The 17,847-nt window shown below is 39.9% G+C and overlaps 1 protein-coding gene across 1 annotated transcript in view; it reads right to left on the bottom strand.

Annotated features, from left to right (window-relative positions):
* The window catches only part of ITK (IL2 inducible T cell kinase), a 33,986-nt gene extending 22,702 nt beyond the window's left edge, over positions 1–11,284 (bottom strand). The window contains exon 1 of the mRNA XM_009973064.3: positions 11,114–11,284. Within this exon, the coding sequence (XP_009971366.1) occupies positions 11,114–11,284 (171 nt within the window). The remainder of the gene's footprint in view (positions 1–11,113) is intronic.
* Positions 11,285–17,847: the final 6,563 nt, after the last annotated feature.

The raw sequence follows: 17,847 nt of genomic DNA, 5'->3' as shown, positions 1-17,847 counted from the left end.
GCTGTAAGCACACTTCCTGACCACCGCTCTGCACCCTCAGGCTTCGTGAATGTCTAAGATCTTGTAAGATATGGGGCTGTACAGTCTGAGGAATTTGTTACTTTCTGGCTAACACTTTGCTGTTGCTATTTGTGAAGCCCATTCATCAAATGCAGTGCATCAAGCATATAGGCTGAAGGTCCTTTGGTGGATGCTTAAAAGTTTTGCTGTACCTGCTGTATTTACCAAAGAGCCCTGGCAAAAAAAGGTAGCCACCAGTGCTGGAAGCAGAGGGAAGGGAGGGAGATTAAATGCTAGGGAGAGGTAAGGCAGGGCTGGGCAGAGCCCTGTCTCAAGGAGCAGGGGAGGAGAGAGCAGGCAGCATTTTCTGGCAGGCAGAAAGGCAGCATGTCATGTTTCATAAAGCCAGCTTGGTTAAAAAGTTGTGTAATAACTTCTAGCTTGTTTCTTTTGTGCTGGTGAGGGGAAAACCAAGCAATTAAGATTCACGCAGCCCCAAACTCCTCGGCAGCTTTCACTACCAAGGGCTCTCCATGCTGTAGCTGGGCTTTCCTTGTCCCGTGTCACTGGGTGTTTGATTTGACCTCTCTATCTCTCTGTACCTCATCCCCATCGCCTGCCCTGTCCCTTCCTTTGTAATGCTGGCTGCTTCTCCCAGCCCAGCCAGGCACCTCAGAGCAGAAAGGAGTACGGTCCCCTCTGTACCCCTGCTGTGTCCCCCCTTGGATATGGAGTCCTTCCTCCCGCCACAAGGTCTGTCCATGAGCCTCTGTTTGCCCACTGCTCCCCAGTTGCAGCTGGACATTTTCCCTCGGTAGGAGGGGAGGGGAAAACTAATTTATAGCTGCAGTGGAGCAAGGTAGGAAATTCCAGTCCTCTGTAAGCTCAACCACAAAAATATTTCCATCAGTAAAAGCATTTAATGACCTTTTCTATAACATCAGGGTTTTTTTTGTAAGAATCTGAACCAAACTTCATTCCTTGTTTTCACTTACTGTCTTGACTAGAAGGAACCATTCTTAACTCATGATTAAGTAGATGAAGGGTCTTTGTGTTGGTCCTTGGCATGACCCACATGTCCTGTGTCACCTGCTCCCTGTCCCTCTGCTCCGGCTGGGCACAGTGTGCAGCCTGGACAGAGACAGAAGTTGATTTTGGGGTTTTTTACTTTGTGGGCTTGAGCTGGTGAAACCAGGTTATTTTTTTTCAATGATTTTTTTCAATCCTTGGGAACAGGCAGGGAAAAAAAAGCAAAAGCAAAAAAGCAAATTTGACTTCTGCATGCCACTAGAATAAAGCGTATGTAAGTGTGAAAAGAGGCTTGCATGCACACTGAAGTATTTTTAGAGTAGCAATGAGACTGCTGTGCTGGCAAGAGCAGTGCCTTCATCTACTGCAGGCACCGGCCTTAAGAGCACTAACGTACCTCTGCAGAGCGCTAACACCTGCATGGTGAATGCTCACTAAGCCCCTATCCACAGCTCTTACTAGTGACATGGTCACTGCACACACTAACAACAAATTAGCAATAACAATAATATGACTTAACCATATCATACTACTGTCACCTGTAGCTTTATCCTGCTGGTTTCTAAACTGTTGTACATGTGCACCATGGTGTGATGGAGAGGTCAGAACGGGCTCAGGAAAGGGCATGAGCTAGTTTTAGGGAGCAGAGGCAATGCAGCTGCCCTGGGGCAGAGCTTGGATGCAGGTAGAATGTTACATGTGCCTTTTTAGTAGGGTTTTTTTATGAAAATCAATTCCCTTTCCAATTTGGAAATACAGTGCTCAGCTTCCATCTGTGGTGTTGTCCTTCGGCTGCACTTCCGTATAGAAAAGTAGATTTGCTGAACTTAAGTGCTGTAAATCCAACCTGGGATCTTAAAACTTTTTTCCCCTTCGTGTATGTTATCACATGTCATGAAGACTACGGAGTCTAAGTTGTACTGTCATCCATGCCTACGCAACCCCTGCTTCTAACTGCTTTTAACACCAGAAACACCTGCACTGTTGATACACAGGCAACAACAGGACAGAGGGGGAAAAAAAAAAAAAAAAAAAAAAAAAAAAAGCAAGCAGAAATCCTTTCCACTCAGCTGATTAGGGCTAAGAGTGAACAGAAGTAAAAACAGAGAGGGCTCTTGTGTTCCCAGAGCCCACAGCTGTGGCTGAATGCCCACAGCAGTTGATGTCTTAAGTAAAAAAGCGACAATTTTACAATGTTGCTATTAAGAGCACAGTAACCAATTTTTTATTCCCCTAGCTATGAAGAGCAAAGGGCCACAGTCACAGTTGGGAAGCAACACGGGCTGCTCCTGGCTCAGCACACATTCTCGGGGAGCACCTGAGAGCAATGAGTTGAGGCTGACATAAAATGGGAAAAACCCAACAAATCCCACCATAAAAATGCCTGTCTTCAGAATAATTCAGGCGGATTTCAAAATGATTGAAATTATTATTTAAAGTTGAAGTCTTTCTCTCATACAGCTGTCTCTGAACTTAAAAAGACTAAATAAGGTCTATGTTTGTATGGTCAGATCTTTCAAGATATTCCCTATCAGCTTCCAGAAAAACATTTTAGGCCTTTTTTGTAGTTTTACTCTAAATGGCAGGTACCGACCACTCCTGGAGACAGGCCACTCAAGTCCTGGATCTCTGGTGTGATCTCTGATCAGACTTTTATACTCTCATGTGCTTAAATTAAGCTCTAGGAATAATATAGAAACTTATATCCATTTCTTGCTTTGATTTCTCTCCATATAACTCTGTAAGAAAATATTTACCATAACCATACAGTGTTAAAGCTCTACTTGAACTATTAAAATGTTATTTTATGGACTATATGAGTACATGGCTTCAAGACAAGAGGCACCATTACAGGTCTAATCACTGGTAGGAAATAAATGGGTCAGCAAACAGACTACTCCAACAGACCTGTCTGTCTCTGCAGACAGACTAATATCAACATGAAGCAGAACCGTTGTGCAAGGTGTAACACCTTCCCATGGAAGAGAACTGAACTGGTTTGGTGAACTTCATATTTTTAAATTAGTGACATGTTGCTGCCTTTTAGGTATGATTTTCTTCAGGCCTTGCTGAGCTTCTGAAGTCATTTGGAAAGGTATCTGTTGATTTGCTGAGCTGCCTAAATTCTGCTTATGGTGTTGCAGAGTGTCTAGTTTATTTGCTACTTAGACTATGGGTCTCTCATAGCCATAGATAGAAATGAAGAACAACACAGAAAATAGTAACTAGGAGCTTATGAGATATCACTGAAACAAGATGGACTTATTTTTAGTGGTAATTCTCCTGCTACAGTATTTTTCCACTGGCCAAGACTCAAGCATGAACTTGAACCTCCTTGCACACTGTGTTGATACAATTATTTTCTATCCCTTATCATATCCCTTATCTACATATTGTGGTATGTGATTTTTTTATCATTAATAGTTAGGATATTAAAAACTGCTGATTGCTGGATAGAGAGAAATTTTGCCTGAACCCTAGCATTGTTCAGTATTTTGGGAATTCTCTCTCTTGTTAGGAACACTGATAGTTTGAAGTTTTATGGGAAATAAACCAATTTAAACAATTTTTAAATGAAATTTGAAACCTAAATTGAGCGATTTTAATTTTAAAAGAAAGTTGTAAGGGTTTTTGTATTTCCTGCTCCAAAGGAAAATCAGAAAGAGGTGATAATTGATAACACTGGGATTTTCAGTAGAGCTCTGACTGTCGCACTATGCTTTATTACCTCAAATAGATACTGTTATATTTGATATTTAAATCCCTAAATGTTGCTGCTTGGTTCACATGTCTATCATGACTACTTTGTCCTTGTACTTAAATTAAAAAAAAACCCAAAACCCACAAACCAAAATTTTGTTTCAAAGCTGTTTTCACATCTAAAGAACATGAAGGCATTTTAGAGGTGGGCATACCCTGGATGCAGACTGCATTGAATTGTGTTGAGTGGCAAAATCAGCTGCAATCAGTTCTTACGATGCTTCCATCCATCTAAGCTGTAGAGATGGAGAAGCACACCTAGGAGCCTGGGGTGGCAGCTGGAGGGCTGTGTTTGCTGCAGCTCATCCATGGGCGCTCCACTGCAGTCCTCAGGCACTGCCATACCCGGCTAGAGCAGTTGCAGCCACTAACTTCTTTTTGCCATGTTTCCAGGGGCCTGCAAAGGTCTCCTTGATCGCACCCTCACCTCGAGCACAGGACATGGGAGTAGACACTGAATCACAGCAGAAAGTAAATATTTCATCTGCCCACAGGATTTTACGGAGCTGCTTAATAATTGTGCTGCCTGCTGTCTGTACACACCATCTGCATGCTATCAGTTTGCTTACCATGCAGTATCACTCCCAACAACTAATTTTAGTATCAAATCTTGTTTACTCAGGCCAATACTGTTTGTAGCCAAAGCCTGTTCCATGCAAACAGTGTCAGTTTGTTATTAATTTATTCAGTAAAATTCTCAGTTTACCTGGGGAATACCTGCTACAGTAGAATTACTCTTACTATCCTTATAAAGTCCTATAGGCCAGATCCAGTGTTGCATTTCCACCAAAATAATTTAAAACCAGAGAAATCTTACTTTTTTTTTAAGAGGCCAGAGAAGTCAATAGGGCTACACTGAAGACCCAGACCTCAGACACTGCACGCTTAGCCAAGAGTTGGCCAGTTTACTGTTCACTCCTCCGGGACTGCTAAGGTATCTAGTTTTCAGAGTTACATAAGCTGAAAACAGAAAACATGCAGGGGAAAATTGAAACCATAACCTTTCCACAAGGTTTCCATGGTATAAAGCATACATTTTCACAGGCTGTGTGTATTTAAGGTTCAAGTAGAGATCTGGTGGAAAAGCGCACTTGGCCATAAGAGCATTCTTCTCTTGACCCATCACAAGGTCTCACACATCTGCAATAGCCCAGTATTTTCACTGAACTCCTACTTTTAAGATTGGACAAAGCCAGTTCCAATGTTCACATTGTCTCAGGTTCTGTCTGAGATGATTATCAAGGTGCACATCCCTACTATCAGCGCAAGTGTCTTGGCAAGAAAATCAGTGTTGCCATCAAGAAACAGAAGAAAAAAAAGGAAGATCCTTGGCTTTCAAATGAGCTTTCTACTATGATGGACATAAGTCTTTTATGTTACATAAAAGCATATGGAACAACTACTGAATACTATATTAATTTCTTCAAAACTATTCTTGACTCTAGCAAAGACTGGGAGGAGTGGATTGCAGTGAATGAATGGTTCAATGAAAGAAGGGAAGCTAAATTAAATTGACTAAATTACATCACCTTTTCATTAAAAAAAGTATAAGCTTTAAGGACCAAAACAGAAAAAAAAATTGGTCCGAAAGGATGGAAGAGTATAAAGCAACAGGCAGGCATTGCAAAAATATCAGTTAACATGCTGATTGCAATATGAAGCAAAGGCATGCAATGGAAGTAAAAATGCCACAGTAGAAAAGTCTAATAAAAGGTAATTATTAAGAAATCTCTTATTTATTGTAGTATATTCATATTAGGAAGAATTCCTTCCTTTATTAAAGATATAAAAGAAAACATGGGTTGAAGATTTTGCTGCATCCTTAATATTCTCTGACAGAAGAAAGATTTGAGCTTTGTAATTTAAAGAAAGTGGAAGTATCTGACATTTGCTGGGAAAGCATTGCTCAGAAGTAATTTTTAAAAATTCTCAAAAGATTGAAGAACATTAAATACCTAGGCAAAGACTTAGTAGGAGCAGAACTGGGTATGCACAGAAAGTGCAAAAATAAAATTATTATAATGAAATTCCGGAAGATAGAATTAGTTATTCCAGCAAAAAAAGGAGCTATTTTTATTAACAGACTCTACCATGCATTTGTAGATTTAGAAAGGCCATAGACACGAGACACTGTTACAATCCTCATTTTGCTTAAAGCAATCTTGTCTAGACAATATTGCCGCCCTAAATCATGCCACGGAAGTTGTGAACAAGAACTGCAATAGACAGTAACTTTGTAAAATCCAGAAAAACATTTGATGAGGCACATCGGAACAGGTTGATCAAAGACATGAAAACTCTGTCCTTGGTTTTCAGGCAGTGGCTAGTCAATGCTACAGCCAATTTGTTGTAGTGTTGGTGATAGTCCTGCTGCGAGTGTTGATCTAATGCCGGCCCTGTGTGCAAAGTCCAACTAAATGAATTTAAGAAGTGCCTTCCAAGCAGTATTGCTATGATTCTGTGATTTCACGATAGAAATGAAGCCCATTGTGGCAAATATGAACTTAATCCCCCCTCAACTCCAATAATAAAATTTGGATTATTAAAAAATCCATTTAAAATTTACAGAGGTGTACTAAAGGATTCATTTAGCATTAGGCATAGGTTTCTATCTTGTCTCCATCTTATTTAAAGTTGTATTGATTTTACTACATAAAAATTAATTGAAACAGGTGTGATGTAGACAGATGCCAAGCCTGACTTCTTTACCAATATCAATAAAATAGTTGGAGATATGCATCAGAAGACAGATGGTATGCAAATTCTGGCAAGCAAACAGAACTTGTTAATAAATACATGACAAGTTATGAAGAATGATGTATCTACTCAGATATGTATTTATTTGGAAGGTAGTCTTTAAAACCATGATTAAATTCACTTCAGGTGAGGATTATAGCTTCATGATAGTTAAGGTAGTCTTAGTCTGTTTACATTAGAGTCTTGGGGAAAAAACCAAGTCTTTCCAAGGCAGGATGAACACGTCAGATTCTGTGTAGAATATTCAAGGTAAAATGGACTTCTGGACCTAGGAACAAAGCGCGGCTTTTGTTACTGTGAGTAGTTGGACTGTTTCAAGTAACCCAACATGTATATAATGCAACAGAAGCAGCCGAAGCATTTTTAGGATGCTGATAAAAGGCTTTTCAGCTAAGTTTATTCCTTTGTTCTCCTGGAACAAGAGACTGAAAGCAAATTTCAAGACACACTAAAGTGCCATCTTTGTATCTGAATATCAAAGATCTGAATGAAAGAGCCCAGGACAAAGCTGGCTCATACTATGTGACCTCCTGAGCATCTGACCAGTGTAGGAAGAATAGTGCTCATGTAAATGAAAAGGGAACTCGGTCCTTTTCTGTGTGTGCCTTTCATTGCTGCCTTTAACAGCTGGACTAGTAATAGCCCATTGCATGAAAATACAAAATTTAAAAATATTTATGTGCTTGAACCCCATAGGTGTTAGATGCCAGTTTCCTAGCCCTGAAATACTTCTCAGAAAGCCTGTGTAGGGCAAGACGCTTATTTCTGAAGAGGGAAAACTGTGGCGTAGGGACATGGAGCACTTCTCCGTAGTTGATAGAGACAGACCCAAGCACTCTCCACAGGACTGAGCCATGCCAAGATGAGGAGCTCTGATGCAGAGATTATGTAGTGGTACCACTAATGTGGTACCAGCCCAGCAGACAGTGGCCTATTCACTAAGTGTGGCATCAGCCTCAGACGTCTGTGTGACACTTTTAGACTACAGACAGCTTGAAATACAGGAAGAGATGCTAATTTCTGGCTGTCCACATCCAGGTAGAAATGTGACATGCCTGAAGGCTATTCAAGAACCTCTACTTAGTGTCTGAAATACTGAATTACCTCTCTTCACTCTCCTGCTGCTAACCCGAAGGATTTACCAAACAGCATAAGCCGTTAGGCGAATGAGATACAGGTAACTCATCAGTTTAAGTGTTTTTGCTAGGTCTAAATAAGGACATTTGAAACTCTGTCCTAGACACCTCTCCAAAGGGATTCACTTGTCTGCTTCTTTTGCAGTACTGCAAGCATACTGGGATGCTGAAAGTATCACATATTGTCTGCATTATCAGTTATTCTGCTGAAGATCAAACTCATTGAAATAGTTAAAATGATTACTCCCATGTGCTCGTTTACTCAATATGTACAGTAGCTATAAAATCAGACCCTGGAAATGAAGAATTTCTGCCCGTGGAATTGATTTGCATGCTATAATAAAGGCACTTCTGATGCATTTCAGTAGAGACGGGGGCTGAATACATGTTCCTGTTATCAGGGCTTTGCTTTATGTTAAGACAGCCCTGCATTGTGCACTGCGTAATGAATTCCAGAAAACACAGCTTCTTATTGTTGTCAGTTATTAGGGACTAGTTCTGCTAATGAGATATGTAAATATCTTTCATTAACATTAACGGCGATTGTGTGACTGGCCCCCGAGGAGAACAGTGCTTTCTGTCTAGCTATGGCCGTTGCGATGAAAATGACATTACAGTTCTTTGCCTTTATGATGTTGGTTGTCTTGACAGCTTTTGGTATCATTTCCAGAATTACCCCTGCATCCCTTTGACCTGTTTATTTCCTTGGTTTGGACTGCTGCAATAAACTCTTAAACATCTTTTTACAGCCGTGATGTCAAAATGCAGAGAAAAGGACTGGGTGCTAAACCCTGTTAAATACAGGCAAAACATGTAAACCTGGGCTTAACATATAAGTGTATGCTTTACTTTAAGCCACCCCATTGAAATCAGTGGGACTTTTTAAATTGATAAGCAGTTTGCTAGTTGCTTTACCTGACTTTATGCGCAGGCTGTTGTTACTGACTGACCAGGGACCAGAGAGGTGGGTACTGTACAGTATTGAACTCTGAGTACAGTAAGCCACTGGACAGGTTGGTAAAGGGTTCTTAAAGAAACTCACTGAAAACTCTTATAGCAAACATCCACAGAGATCTGTCTTGAAAAATACATACTTTAAAAGCTCAGACAGCTGCTAGTCCCATCTATATGGTGCAGTACGCATGCCTGAGAATACTCCCCAACACTGCAGCCAGCTGGCAGAGAAATTGATGTCCCTACCACTCTGCCCTAAGCCTCCAGAGCAGGAGAACAGTATGAAAACTGCCTGCTAGAAATGGTGACAGCCTGTGCTAACCCCTGTCAGCCCCACAAATTATCTGAGAGAATCCCTGTGAAGCAGAGCCAAACCTGTGCCAGGGCCTGTACTAGAGAATGAGCACTACAGATAATTGACTTCAACATCTGTGCACACTCCCCGGTCCTGGTTCACTCACGGAGATGGACACAGCCTGCGTGTCGGGCAGGTACTGTAATTTTCCCTTCACTAGCTGTGAACTCAAGTTGCTGGGGGTTCACTCCCTTCTCAGCACAAAACAAGATGGTCCTTGCATGGGCTGCCCCAAGCTTTCCTCTCCAGACAACAATGACCTGACCACGCCGAGGTCTCATCAGGATGGTCTCATTTCTGAAAGATTACTGAAGAGGCTGAGGATTGGTTCTGGGAGTATTTCACATGGCAAACTCTTTTCTCGCAGTTTCATACGAAGTTCTTCTGTTCATGTAACAACCTGATTTTGACAGTTTATGTCAGAAAAAAATCAGCATTTCATGGAAAATCAGCCCTCTAATTACAGATATACCCACCATCCCTCAAATGTGTAAAGGGCTTAAAGTTACATGTGCATTTACATATATGTGTCTACACACATATAATATGTGCATGTTTAAAATACATAATATATAACATAAAAGTAGATAATATACCAAACCCTCATCTTGCTTAATTGACCTTTAGGAAGACTATGGGAGAAAATTTCCAGAGATACTCACATAGCAAATGAAATCTATGTCCCACTGAAAGTTACCGAGTCAGATTTTCCAAACTATTTCAGTGTCTAAGGATGCCAACAAACACTTATTGCAATCCTGAAAAAGTATCTAGACAAAGTGTATGTTGAATTCATCTCAAGTCTACTAAGACTCAGAAAGCACCAAAGAAAACTAGTTGTGAATATTTCTTTAAATGCCCACAGCAGAATCATTTAGATGCTTTTGAAAATTTAACCCAGAATAATTAAGTGGAATAGTTATAATGGAATTTAAAATATTAATTGAAAGATAGTTCGGAAAGCAGACAAAGAGAGTCTCAAACCAAATACAGACACAATACACAACAATAAATATTATCCTATGTAAATATGGAGGTAATAAAAACATGGACTATAAAATAAAAGCAAGAAAAACATTTTGTTTGGCATATTTGAGACAAATAACTTGCAAGTAAACATGACTGTTAACCCTTAAAGCTGAGGTATCCAACCTCAACTAGGTTGTGAAAAAATGCAAGGGCACATCATACTTCACTTTTCTTATTGGGTTCAGTTTTAACTTAATTTCTTGCAGCTGAGCAAGATCAGACGGTCTGAAGTTGCCAGTGCTGGACAGCAAGGCAGCACAATCCCTAATTCCATTCTGCATACAGTAACAGTGCCTAAACATAATGGATTAACACCATATTCAATGACTGTTGGAAAACAAGCAATATTATTTACAACCATAATGAGGCTCAGCAAACATTCAGCTAAATAGAAGGAGGAAATAATTTTCACTTCACTGGAACACTTAGCACAATGGGGTATGCAGACTGACTTCTAATTTTCTTCATATTTAGCAAATCAGGGAAATGCAGTCTTGGGGAAACAATGCCTAGTCTGAGCATGGATGTCATCATCACATCCCTTCTAAAGCTAACCCTGAAGAACAAAGATGTTACACATGGCAGCTGAATTTATTTTAAAATGCAGCACTGGTCTCCTACTAGCCATTGGCTAGCTGCTCTGAAGAAAAGAATGAGAGAGTTAAGATCTATGGATGAATTTTTTCACAGATGTAAACAAATGTAATTAGGGCACACTTGTGATCTTTGCAATATGCCACTCCAGGTCACCCCTGTACTCATGTGAGCTGCCATGCACATGCTCACACAGCTGTTACACACACTGGTTATAACAGTCAGTGCTGAATGCCTACAACAAAACTAGATCATTTTCTATAAAATTGCAAGATAGTCTTATTCCTCCATGCACACCATATGCCTACTGACCAGAAATTCTAAATGACCCATTTAACCATTCCGCAATTTTCAGTGAATGGTGCTGTAGTAAGGACCTGAAATGTTAATAAAAATTAACAAAGATCATCCCTCCCTCCATTAGCATCCTTCCCTTCATTTAACAGATTTCATCCTTCCCTCCATTACTCTATTATGAGAGAGAAAATGGCTGACGTACCCCATGGCGATGTTCATAGTAAGCCAATTTGGATTTAGTTAAGACAAAGAAGCGCACTTTGAAGTTGGAGGGTGAAGTCCTTCTTTTCTGCTGGGACTTTTTGATCAGCAGTTCTTCCAGGAGCACACAGTCATTCATGGCTGAGCCAAGAATGGTCTTCTCCCAGGACATGGGATGCCTGCCCTATGTGCTGAGTGCCTGTCCAAGAAAGAGACACAAGAAGGAAGACAGTTAATTTAAAAAAAAAAAAAAAGTGTTCAAAAGGCAGCGTAGGTGCTTTGAGCTTTATCTTCCCATCTACAGCAAAGCTTCCTTTCTGTCAAACCATAACCACATCCTCTCTGAAGTCATAAACCGAACAGCATGTGTTGAAATATACGCTAAGGTAAATGTTGTGGAAAAAATAACACTTGAGGGACATTCAGTAGATGTGAGTCAATGATTAAGGATTAATTAAAAAGAGGTGTGGCATGATTAAGCATCTGTCCCTACTGACCTATTTAGTAAATACAGTTATAAATGCATATACTGAACATGGATGTGTAGGATGAGTGCCTCTCCTGTCCTTTTAGAAGTAGGTCATGCATCCATGTTTCTTTTTCAAAGGAATGGTGTCTTCCCATTTAGCATATTTAACAGTTGACTTTCTGTCTTGGAGATTTCATACAACCTATTTTGAGAAAATTTCCCAGATAACATGAAAGATCCTACTATGGAAGCCAAGAAAATGATATCCAGGATATACTTGTATGAGGAATGATAAATATTTGTAGTCCTTAGATTTTTAAACTGAAAACAAATGGTTACAATAACTGATAACTGATTAATTATCGTCGGTTACTCTTTACTGATTACTGACTGCTTCAGGTGCAATCTAATGAGCCTGTGGCTGGATGTTCCAGGAGGCAGAGGCACAACATGCCCACTGTGGATGCAATAAAGACCAGTATAATCAGCAGTGAAGTGAGCACAAACATCAGTGAGCAACTGGTTTCTTCAGGGCACCATTCAGGGCAGTCTGCACCAGGCTAAATATAGAAATTTTAAACCATTAACATGTACTTAATGCACTCAGTACAACAACATTATTATGTTTTAAAACAAATGCAATTTATTTTTCTCTGCTCTTCTATTTAAAATATTTTGCTTATTTTCTATTAGTGATGTATAAGTGTATTGCCGATGCTACTAAGAATTGGAGAGATGGAGTCTAGTGGAATGTGGGGAAACTCCAGGGTAAGTATTTTCATTAATTATGTATTTAAAAAAATTATTTCAATCTAACTCATTTACCAGTGATGACTTTTGGCTTCAGTTCAATGTCACATTAGGGTATAAGGAGATAGCTCCCTATTGCTGATATACTTTTAGAGTTACTTTCAAGCCCCAAAGAAGACACTTTGTTATTTTAAATTCAGTTCATGAGAAAAAAAGTCTGAACAAATATCAGAACTGTAAACTATTTAAATGAAGACTTGGATTTTATATGGCAGTTTGCAGACAGATTTGGGAACCATATTTCTCAACAGGATGTATTGGTTATCCCTCCCCAATAAAGAGGTGGCACATCCCTTCCTCGCTGTTTTATGTTATATTGTTTAGGCAGCATGTTCCAGGGATCTTCAAACGTTCCTTACCAATTCTGGTCAATGCTAATTAAGAGCCTGCATTTGTCATAAAACTACAATTTAAAGATAGCACTTGATGCAAAGATCTGTAAGAGAATTTGCTAAAGGCAATGCAGTATCATGGAACAGAAACAAGGACAAACAAGCTACTGTGCGGTTGATCACTATATGTATACATATCTATGTGGTGGTCTTGCTGAAGACGAGATGCAGCATATATTGAAACATTTGTCATGCACAAGTCTAGCAAAGCTATGTTTCGTTTCTTGGCAGTGTGACTGAGTTCCAAGGAACTCTTGTGGTTGAACAAGAAAGATGACACAAGACTGTGATCTCCTGAAAAATCATCACTGTTGCCAAGGGGGATTTCATATCTATTTCTAGACTAGGATCAATACTCAGGCCAAATTTCCCAATTCTTCTACAAAACATTTTGCCTCATGCAGTGGACATATATAAAAAAATGCAGAGTTTGCTGTGAGTTTTCTAAAATTGTGCTATGTGTAAACAGCAGCTATTTGGATATTTCCAGACCTTGTTTAGGTGCTTGCACCTCTAAAATATAGGGCTACTTTTGTGTGCATGTAACTTTCTTCACATTTGAGTTTGTGTGTTTAAATTATGCTCAGAGATCCTTTCTTGTAATTAATAAACTGTCGTGGTTTGAACCTGGCTGGAAGCTAAACACCATGCAGCTGCTCGCTCACCCTCCCCTCCCCCTGGGGAATGGGATAGAGAGTTGGAGGGGTAAAGGTAAGGAGACTCGTAGATTGAGATAAAAACAATTTAATAATTGAAATAAAATAAAAAGAATAATGATGACAATAATAGAAAATACAAGTGAGTAATGCACAATGTGATTGTTCACCACCCACTGACTGATGCCCAGCCCATTCCTGGCTAGTGATCCCAGAGAAGAGAATCCTGAAACCACAATCCTGGAAGCGAGGGCGAGCTTCCCGATCAACCATCATCTATATACTGAGCATGGCGTTGTATGATACGGAATATTGCATTGGCCCATTTGGGGCCAGTGCTCTGGCCATGCTCACTCCCAGCTGGCCAGGAGCAGGACATGGGAAATTGAAAAGTCCTTGATTTCTTATCAACAACTAAAACCATCAGTGCATTATCAGTATTCTTCTCATACCAAATCCCATATTCAAACCACAGTACTATTCTAGCTACTAAGAAGGAAAAAAAAAAAAAAAAAAAAAATTAGCTCTATCCTAGCTGAAGCCAGGACATAAACCAAAACATGCACAGCATAGTACCCTGGCTAACCGTATGGACTTCACTGTGCTAGCAACAGTGAATCTCACCCCAAAAATGCTGTTGATCTTAATAGCAATTTGCTTGATGTGTCAGAACAGGTGAATTTACAACCACAGTTTGTAATGTCATGGCATTTTTAGCTATGTTATTCCTTCTAGTCTGTTCTTTGCACTAACAGTAGTGTGTTAAGAACTTTCTGAAAAGTCTTTGTAGCTTGGACCAAGGCATGTTGTAGTTTGTTGGCAGAGATGTATGTGTTGTTTTCTCAGAAAATTTAATATAAATAGAAAAGCAAGGGTGTGACATTGCAGCTCTGCCAAAAAAGCAAGACATACAGGGCAGCAAAGAGAAGACACGCCAACACACAGACCTCTGAGGGGAGAAATGCTGCTGGAGATGAGAGGATGTGGGGGGAGAAGACATTCAGCAAGGGTGGTAAGTAGTGGGGGGAGAGCTAAGAAATTCTTTGAATGTAGTGACTGACAGCTTGATTTCTTCATGAGATAAGACACGGTAAGCGGAGGGACGTGAAGAGGGGAGTGATTTGATCAAATGTTCAGATAGAGGGCTTGGCAACTGCAATTCATTTGGTGTAAACGTGGTCTGATGCGATGTGTTGTAGGAGGTCTGACGGGAAGATGCTGCAAAGGTCAAGGAAAGAGAGAAACAAGGAGCAAAGGAGATTTGGCTCTGCATGTGGCAGAACCGGACAGGCTGAGCTGATGTGGAGGAGAAGGTACAAATTTGGTACAACACCTGTAGAAAGACACACATAGTTGTAAGAAAATAATTACAGATTTTGGCCTGGAGAGATAGAGAATCTTGAGTTATGTTAGAACTAGCAAGATTTAGCCAGTGAGATCAGCCATTCTGAGTTTTCCACTGCAAGTTCAAACTGATGATGGGCCAGCTAAGATATTAGACAGGGAAAAAAATAAAAATGACTGTAAGGAAGGAAACAAGTGAATGCAGCCAGATTTGGGTGCCATTGCTATAAACACTGGAGTTGATTTCAAGTGAGAACTGCTAACTATTTCTGTTTTGCAATATCTTTATCAACTGATCACTCTTCACTGTCAAACTGAGGAGGAAGGTAGGGACTGAAATATTTTTTTATCCACTCTCGCCACAGATCTACCCCTTCATGTTCCTTTTTCACTTTTATCCCAAACCCCATGTGTAGCAAACATGCAAATAGTTGAGTGTAGCAAGCCAAAACCAGAATATAAATGCTCTCCAAGTCTAATGCCTATATAACCGGGTTGGCATGTATATACAAAAACATATGGCCTAAGAATTGCATTTATATTTAACTATACATTTATGAGATAGTAACCTGTTTATGTTGTTTTATTTTTACTGAATTTTGAAGATCATGATTCCTTGTTCAATTTTAAAATAAAATTCTCTCTTGATTTCAAGACATGAACTGCAGACACAAATCGTGTGTCAACATCCACCTGGGTGACTAACAGGTTATGACCCTTTTAAACAAAGCCTCAGTCATTTAAGGGCTTCAGGACCCTTCTACAGTAGAGTAGGAGATAGATAGATAGATAGATAGATAGATAGATAGATAGATAGATAGATAGATAGATAGATAGATAGATAGATAGATAGAGAGTGAGTGAGTGAGTGAGTGAGTAAGTGAGTGAGTGAGTGAGTTAGGTAGAAATACCTGACTTGTCTAGGACCAAGTTGGCTCCAGAGCTGGAAGATGTGAGGACAAGTCTGTAGAGCTCTATATACAGACTACATGGCCTTCCTGAAAAGGGTCCTTGGGGCAGATGGAATATCCCGCTAACACAAGTATCTCACTTCTGGAACCTGACCTTGTCTGACAGTGCAGCGGTACACAGAATATATGAGCACACTCTTTTTGTTGAAGGCATTTGGCATCACTGTATATTGCATGGTCCAGAAATTCTGTATACTTAATAGAAAGGAATTAAATAGAACTGTCCTAAGTATCTTAAAACCACTATAAGTCTATCCTTTAAGATGAGGAATCAAATCCTGATGAATTTTTTAGGTCTCTTACATCTATGCTTAGGTGCCTTTAAAAAGTCTGCTAACATGTACCCTTTGACGCTTTTCCATCCATATGCAGGAAAAAATGGAAATATTTTCAATTTTTCAGATTTAAGTTTGAGTTGCTGTGTGTGCTAAATACTCCTCTGTGCTGGGCAAGTTGAGGTTACAGAGAGTTATTCTTATCAACTGTGGCCATAATGGCCTCCATTTTTCTTTTAACGACCTTTGTTCTTCCCTTGTGACCTCTTGCAAACTGCTCTATTTCTGCTCTGAAAAATGTTATTTTAGGGATTGGATTTTTTCTTAGGGGATTTACCCAGATTATGCAGTTCACACTTTTATTACTGCAGACTGTGGAAATCTCCCCACCCGCACATCCTGCTCTGATACCAATGCTTATGTCCTTAAGGTGGCAGAGAAATTTATAAAGTTAAATATAGATAGTTTTTGTTTTTGTAAAAAAACAGACCGGAAGGCTGCAACTATATCTTCACTCTCATAAAACAACCCATATACTTCTATCATGTGTAATACTTGGGCCAGGTTCACTGCCTGGATTCCTTTTCACCAGCTGTTCAATATGATGATTATCATTCAACTTCCAAGCTTCCAGAATCCAACCCATTTTGCTATTTAGCTTTTTTTAGAGTGTGAGAAACTCTACTGAAGTTACTCAGATGTCTTGCTTCTTTAGCAGTTCATTATCAGCCCAATAAACATGTCTCCAGTAGACCCGAAGAAGAAGACAGAAAGCTGCAGAAAAAGGGAAGAATTAGCCCGGTCTGTATGAGCCAGATGCATCCAGCTTTCCTCTAGGTCTTACAACTGCACGTTTGAATCCACTCACACTGCTCCCAGTGACCAAGGGAATTGCTCTTGTAGAACCAGAGCAAGATTCTCCTGTGAACTGTTCGGGAGCCCTGGGAAAGTAGAAGCCTTGTTCTGAGCATCTGCTAGGAGGATGTAGTGAATTATCCATAATTTAAAGGCCTGAAGTGAATCATTCCCAGACTTACTGACATTGACAGTAACACAGAGAACATATTTTACACTGGTGAGCTTGCACAGGGTTAGGACAGGCTCTTCTTTGCTCCTTTGCTCAGCTGTTCTCTCTTAGGCAAAAATGCAGAAAGGAAAACCTAGTTTCGTTGAGTCATACCCAAACTGGGAATTTGTTCCAGGTTTTTTTTAGTGCCTGCCTATCGTGGTTCCTATCTGTTACTATTTCCTTCTGAAGACAAAGGCGTGACTTACACTGCTGGCAAAACTGCAGTGCTGCAAATCCCGCAGTTTTTTCTGGCAATATGACATGTTTGCTACTACCCAGGTTGCTGATGGTTGCATAGAGATTACTTCTTCATGCCATGCAGACACATTTTTTGAGACATGTTCATTTACCAGTTAGAATAGGCAGTCACCACAGGCGTGTGACCAAGTACAGACCCAGCATTAATGTCTGGCTTAATGTTGCTTCCAGAAACAACATTAAGACTATAAGCATAGGAAAGAGTGCTGGCTGATTCTATCAAAATGTAACTGGATTTTGAGCCATGTCAATTTATGAACCAGTAGTGAGATAACTGTTTCATTGTTAAATAATCATGCAGGCTCTGTGCTGAGATTTGAATCTGTTTGAATCTTGTAATAGGCTGTATAGCAAGAAACAGTTCAACTGTCATGTGCGTTGACGATTGGTTTGCCCCAATTTTTACGACAGGAACATTAAACTTCTTTCCTACATTAGTAGATATGTCAATAGGCTGTAGCTGATATTTTAGTCTGAGGAATCAGAAAGAA

Source organism: Tyto alba, unplaced genomic scaffold (assembly GCF_018691265.1).
Source record: "Tyto alba isolate M040663 unplaced genomic scaffold, T.alba_DEE_v4.0 Super-Scaffold_17, whole genome shotgun sequence".
In the NCBI taxonomy this organism is placed as follows: Eukaryota; Metazoa; Chordata; class Aves; order Strigiformes; family Tytonidae; genus Tyto; species Tyto alba.
Note: the sequence above shows the minus strand (reverse complement) of the source record. Positions and strands in the feature narration are given on the sequence as shown.